The following is a 6,884-nucleotide window of genomic DNA, read 5'->3' as shown; positions in this document are numbered from 1 at the left end:
TTAATTTATTTACGTAAATTTATAAAAGTTTTTTAGGCTGCGTTAAGCGTTTAAACTGTATACCCCAAAAGGCATTGGTCTGATTGCTGGGTATAATATATCACTTTACACGCTTTGTCCAATACACTGCAATGCATGCACGAGTATTTGTGTTTACAAACATACACACGCACACGCAGACGCTGACGCACACACACACACACACACACACACACACACACACACACACACACACAGACACACACACACACACACACACATACACATATGGGCAAATGCATTTCAGTGCGTGGCCAGGCTGAAGCCAAATGCGGAATTGGACTCATTGGCTACGTGCTATGGCCAAAAGCAACAACGAGCTGGGCAACTAAGTGCACGTGTTTAAATGATGTGCTAATAGATACCCTGTTAAACAACTTTAAAACTGATGTATGGCAATATTTTATTAATTTTGATTGCTTAAGAAGCAGATACTGTATATATATTTAAAAATTGAGCTAAAATGCTGAGCTAGAATATACCCTGTAACTACAGTAAAAGTCGTTTAGGCATTGTTTAACTTCAGGGTGTATAAGAAATGAAAATGAAATATATAAATATATGTAAAAAATTAACTGAAATGCAGAAATGATAGACTAATAGTTACTCTTTTTTTTGTTTATATTATTATCTATACTAAGCAATTATGCTTGCCGTACTGCATACCCTATATGTGACTTATGGGGTGAAACGTATCGAATGCAATAGAGCTCACAAATATGTTCAATAGGTAGAGATGCGCAGAAAAAAAATGTCTTAATAAATAATTAATGAGCTGGCAATACCCTGTAATTGAGATATGCAGCTTAACAAGGTATAACTGAAGTCAAGCACAGTTTTTATGGCTAAATACGCAACAGAAAATTAAAAAAATAAGTTAAAATGTCTTAAAGATTAAATATCTAATACCCTGTAAATATAAACTGATTAAGAAGTTAGAGTAGACTATGAAGGCTTTCTTTTGCTAAAGAAAACAAATCAGAGATTTAAAGTCAGATTTATGATACATCATATCCTGCTTGCAGCTAGCTACAAGCACAGGGTATACCAAGAGCAGCCGATGTAGCAATATGAAACCTTCATTAGCGAGTAGCTAGTTGTGGAGAAATGAGGAAGTGGAGACTGGAACTTAGCTGGATTGGTTTAGGATTGCAGCCGACCGACCGAAAGAGCGGTAGAGAGAGAGAGAGAGAGAGACAGAGAGGGAGAGAAACAAGAGGCAGAATTCAGGCTTGAAAACGCTTCCGGTCATACAAATTGTACGTGAAACGTGAGAAATTAATTTTCAAGGTGCTGAGCATTGAAATAGACGAGCAGCAATAGTATTGAGGAGGCAGCTGCTTCCCTCTGACCAGTTGACCACTGGGCGTCAAAGTTTGAGTCAGTTGAGCGGGCGTTAATCAAACAAAAAAACAAACACACACACACTCACTTACACACACACCCATACATAAATTTGTTGGCTCTTTAATCAACAAAAATGGAAATTTTGCTCACTAAAGCAAATTATTTTTTGCCTCTGTTGCATTTTGGTTGGGCTCAAATTCAATTTGAGACTTGGCCATAACTTAAAGATGCAATGAAAACAAGCTTGTTGAGCTTTAATTAATCGAATCAATCATAATTTGTTATTTTATTAGTCAGTTTTAAAATTGATGTCTCGAGTGCAAACTAAAACTCACAAAGTGACTTGGTCAAAGAATGGCATCAAGAGAGTGAGTGAGGAGAGGGAGAGAGAGTGCTTGCAGCCTTTTGCCACTGGCTCAGCTTAAATATGACAAAATACACGCGTACATGTGTAAATGGCAATGTGTGCGTGTGTGTGTCTATTTCGCATATGCAAAGAAATGTCAAAATTCAATTTAATGCTGCCGTAACGAAAATCTGTCAGCTTGCAGCACAAATAATGTCAAAGCCACACATACTCGCACACTGTCATGGGTACAAAGTATTGAACACACACAAACCCACTAGCGCACACACCCATGTGCACATATGCACAAACTGGCGCACAAAGGCAAAAGAGCTTGCGTCTGTCAGAGGCAATTGTGGCTGATTTGCGCTTTTTCCTGCACGACTTTAACTCAGAATAACTAGAAGGAGGAAAGGCAAAAATAACGGCAACCACAACAACAACAGCGTATGCGGGCACCGTTTTGATAAACGGGCAATGCTTTCGCTTACACCTCAACCATTATGTGGCTGGTTGCTATTTGTTGGAGTGGGAGCACATGTGATTTTCGTTTTCTGTATTGGCATTCGAAGGGGATCGACGCGACATTAGACTCCGCGACGTTGACATGTCAAATGATTTTACAAAAGCAGCGCAGTCAGCTGCCAGCTAAACTGAAGGAAGAGTGCGAGATGTTCCGACAAAAGCGACAGCTGCAGCAGCGACAAAGCGACAGCTGCAATTGAAGTTCTTGATGCCCGCGGCAGACCGACTGTACCGCAGCATAGCGCAGTTATATGGAGCGCAATGTGCCGTTGCTTTGTTTGTGGTGGGATCACACATTCGCGCTCACGCAAAGTATGCTCTGATCTCTCTGCAGTTGAGTAGAGCATATTTTTTGCAACTTTTATTTTCTCCCTTTCTATCTATTTGTTTTGCCTAAGCTCAAAAAGTATGCTATATGTATGTTTAAGTACTGTGCCCACTGTGCTTTAAAGTTGCGTATTATTGTCTTGTTCTTTCCTTCTCACTGTTGTGTTTGTGTGTGTGTCACCTTTTTAATTGAGACGATTGCATGCAGAGGCGTGGCTGCAGTAGGCGAGTGTGGTTAGAGACCGAGCTTTCGCCTCTGTTTATTTAACTGTTATGAGCGGAAATGCGAGTGTTTTGACATTTGAGAATTAACGTTTGAGATAACAGTTATGAGATAGAGAGAGCGAGCGAGTGAGTGAGTGAGTGAGTGTGTGTATGTGTGTGTGTGCGTGTGTGCTTCAACGCATTTAATTGGGCAAGCGATTGCCTGACTTGCTTACAAATGTGCGTGAAAACGTGCGCGCGACTAAAGCAGCGGCGGCTCAAGAGCAAAAGGTAACGTGTGTGTGTGCATGTGTGAGTGCGTGCGTGAATATTGCATGTGATAAATTATTTTAAAGAGCCGCGTCCGCCGCCCATCACTCCGTTATGCCTTTGCATCAGTTTTAATATTGTTGCGAATTTTATTTACGCGCAAACAACAAATTTATAAACGTTTATGACAAGAGACAGGCGACCCCGCCCCTGCCACTACGCCCCCCTCCACCGATACCGAGCGCTGCTTGCGAAGCACCCATCTCTCTCGCTCTCTTTCATTAATAATTGTTGCCTTTGTTTTTGGCATTTGTTGTCGGCGGTTTTGGCGACTACTCAAATAAAATTTATTGTTTCTGATATTTCTTTAGTCATTATTATTACGCACATTTATTATTTATTATTTATTTATTAATTTGTTTTACATGCGGATTATGCGGGTCATGACAAAGCACACGCACACACACGCGTCAATTGAGCTACGTGCACGGTGGAGCAAAGGCAGAAATTTTCCTGAAAAATATTTTCTTGAATTTTTCTTGGATTTTCTCTTTGAATAGAAACTTCCCTATATTAATTTTATTATTAATGGGTTATAAAATATCGTAAAAAAATTTATAATAGTTTTGGATTGTTTATTCCTTAATTCTTAGTTTTGATTGTCAAACTTTAACTGCTTGCCAGGCAATTTAACAAGCACTTTGACACTTAAAATAACCTTTCTTTAGTAGGCAGCGGCTTGAACTTCGTCTGAGATTTCAAGGTACCAGTTCGATGGTCAAATAATGTTTAGTCCTAGTCCAGTTACAGAGCTGAACACAACTTAAAACTAAAAACTCTAAAAAAAAGTCAAGGTACTTTATATATATTTTGTAAAAGTGAATCCGGTTCGAGTGTAAATTTATATACTAAAAAGGTTCGGAATATATATATATCTGTATCTATTTATCGTGTGACATATAAAGCTATCCAACATGAGCAGTGAGTATCTCAAGACTCAAAGATCTAAAGATATAGGTCCAAGAGTTCAGACTGTTCTAAAAAAGTTTCTATATTGAATGAAGTAAAACTTCATTCCAAGCTAATATTTTTTGATCTTAACCCCAGCTCACGCTCCGGATATACTCGACGACGACATAGATCGGGATCTGGCTTGCCCCATATCCCCTGCGCTCAGCGAGGAGCTGGATCGTCCAATCGATATATTGGACATCGATCGGCCATGTATCGATACCACTGTCGGATCAGTGCCGGCTGATAACGCCACGTTCATCGAGTCGGACAAACACGATGTTTATCTACAGAGCCGTTGTGACTCGAGCACAAATCCTGATCGTCCATACTCGCTGAACGATATGGGCCCGGAGGCCGATCTGAAGGAACCATTGGGACCTTGCGGAGATTATGTGGAGCAGTCGCATATACCGTGCATCAAGATCGATAACAAGGATAGTTTCTATTCACGCAATCCGATTACCGGCTCCGGTCTTAATGGCGATGGCGTCGGCGGTCTGAAGCCAAAGAAGCTCAAGAATCGAGGTTTGTGTGTAGAATTATACAAGCTCATAATGGAGCTTAGATGGGCCAGATTTTACCGAGAGGTCATGGATAGTTTAGTTCTTGCCTAGGTCAAATTTAAATCGTGGATCTAAAATTTAGATCTTACATGCGAATTATTTCCTCATTCATTTTAGATCTTGTATAGCCAGCGGTAAAAATGTATGGATAATATTTAGATCATCTATGGGACATAGTCCACCATTCCCAATTCCTTGGGTCTTGCATGGCCAACAGTTAGATCACGCATGGAAAATACTTCCATCCCCGAATCTGCCCCCAGCCAACCATCTTTAATCCATTATCTATTATATAAATTTCTCTCGTTATCTTTTTGTATGATAGAGGGTAACCCCGTCACCGGGGAGGGTTACAAGCCGGGCGCCACCGACTTCATACAGCCGCCCAATCAAATGGGCGGACAGCCGATGCACCCTAACACGAATAATAGAGTCCCACCTGGCGGGTATTCGTCGGGACTGTGGTAAATATTATATCCAGAGCGTTTTGACCAGCCCTGCAAGCTGAAACCAAACATCAAATACAAATTAAAAACGCATCGAAGATGGTATATCGAAAGAGCGATATCGATGACAATCGCAAGGCCCGATTTTAGCACGAACAACTACAAAAATTGCGGAAAGGAACTAATAATACTAATTTAAGGACAACTGCAATGTTACCTAAGGAAAATTCCAAACAGAAACAAAACAAAAATCTCCGATGAAAGAACAGGCTGCACATGAGAATACCAAAAATATACCAACTTTATATTTTTATCAAGAAAAACCCAATAGCTGAAAAATACAGATAGAAAAATCACGGAAGAATCGCTTACACAAAAAAAATTTTATATTACGCTGAAAAATTTTAAGGAAAAACTAAATTCTATTTCTTGGCAAAAATACAAGAAAATCACGACGAACCAAACAAAAGACTGCATAGATGCCAATAATACACGTGAAAAAATACTAACTGAACTCTAGGTTGATGTAACTAGACGTATACCACGCGAATCGTACTAAGAAATAATGGAAATCTATGTTAATTAGCTACCAACAAAAAATACCAAATTATAATTTATACCAACGATACGGATAGTCACGGAAGAATACTTAGGAAATACCACTAGTAAATAACTTTTTCATAGCTTTATCCACAATTCTAGCAGCTCTATATAATATATATATATATATTATAATGTATATATATGTGTATGTATGTATAAAAGTATATATATAGATATATTGACAGATATATATATATCCATGTAAATATCTATATATACATTTATATACATACACATATATATACACATACTTATGTGTATATCCATATATATCTATATACATATATAAATAGGGAAATAGGTATATACTATATAGGTTTATAGGCACACATTCACAACTATTTTCCTATATATTGTATATTATACCTTCTATATTTATATAGATATATATGCATATGTATGTCTTTATAACGTTTTTATAATTGGAAAATAAAATTGAAACACGTAAAACTGAAATTTTGTTACAGTGTAATGATCGTAGCTGAAGATTAGGCACGAGTGCTCTAAATACGCTGTATAATTTATTTTTATGTATTTTTATTTAGTATTTTAATGTATTAAGTATTTTCAGTATTTATTTATTGAGGAAATGTCATCGTATCTTTTTGTCGCCTGCAAATTGTTAGTGTGCCACTGTGCAAGCGCCTTGTCAACATCAGCGTCAATAACGACGTCGACGTCGTTGTCGCCGTCGCCGTCGCGTCTGTCGATAGGCAGAGCAAAAATGTTCGTTTGATTTGTTATCAGGTGGCGTTGTTGTTGTTGTTGTTGTTGTTGTCAGCGTTGATGGCGTTTGTAATTTCGTTTACGGCATTATGTAATTTATTAACTTTTCATTGAAAGTTATGTTGCGGGCGCCGGCTTCAACGGCTGCGCTGACGACATCTTTAATTAATTACATTTTAACATGATAATTAATAGTGCCGCGGCCTGTGCCGTCAGCCGGGTAAGGGCGACGTGGGCGAGGCTCTGGGCGGGGGTAGGCGTGGCCAGAGCGAGACCAATTGATCGCCTGACATAACATGACAACTCACACACACACACGCACACCCATACACACAGTGGCACAAAGTGTTTGGCAAATTGCAATTAACATTTGCAATGCTCACACTTTTCACTTTATCGATAACTGTTGACAGCTGTGGTGCACCTCTAAGTGTCGGTGGAAAGATGTAAACGAACATTTATCGATGACTTTTG

At 38.9% G+C, this 6,884-nt stretch overlaps 1 protein-coding gene across 1 annotated transcript; it reads left to right on the top strand.

The window, feature by feature from the left end:
• Positions 1 to 3,862: 3,862 nt before the first annotated feature.
• LOC111593443 (microtubule-associated protein Jupiter-like) lies at positions 3,863 to 5,705 on the top strand. Its single transcript, XM_023306195.2, has 3 exons — positions 3,863 to 4,039; positions 4,166 to 4,597; positions 4,961 to 5,705. Exons 1-3 carry the CDS (start codon positions 4,033 to 4,035, stop codon positions 5,101 to 5,103), a joined length of 582 nt encoding a protein of 193 aa, XP_023161963.1. The 5' UTR covers positions 3,863 to 4,032; the 3' UTR covers positions 5,104 to 5,705.
• Positions 5,706 to 6,884: the final 1,179 nt, after the last annotated feature.

The sequence above is a fragment of the Drosophila hydei genome, unplaced genomic scaffold (assembly GCF_003285905.1).
Source record: "Drosophila hydei strain 15085-1641.00,03,60 unplaced genomic scaffold, DhydRS2 tig00000349-arrow-arrow-pilon, whole genome shotgun sequence".
NCBI classification, from domain to species: Eukaryota; Metazoa; Arthropoda; class Insecta; order Diptera; family Drosophilidae; genus Drosophila; species Drosophila hydei.
This window is presented reverse-complemented; position numbering and strand designations above follow the sequence as displayed.

What these genes read in the sequence shown, in the direction of transcription:
- LOC111593443 (XM_023306195.2), top strand. An exon ending in AAAGAAGCTCAAGAATCGAG is followed by an intron (nt 4,598 to 4,960) that starts GTTTGTGTGTAG and finishes TTTGTATGATAG; the next exon opens with AGGGTAACCCCGTCACCGGG.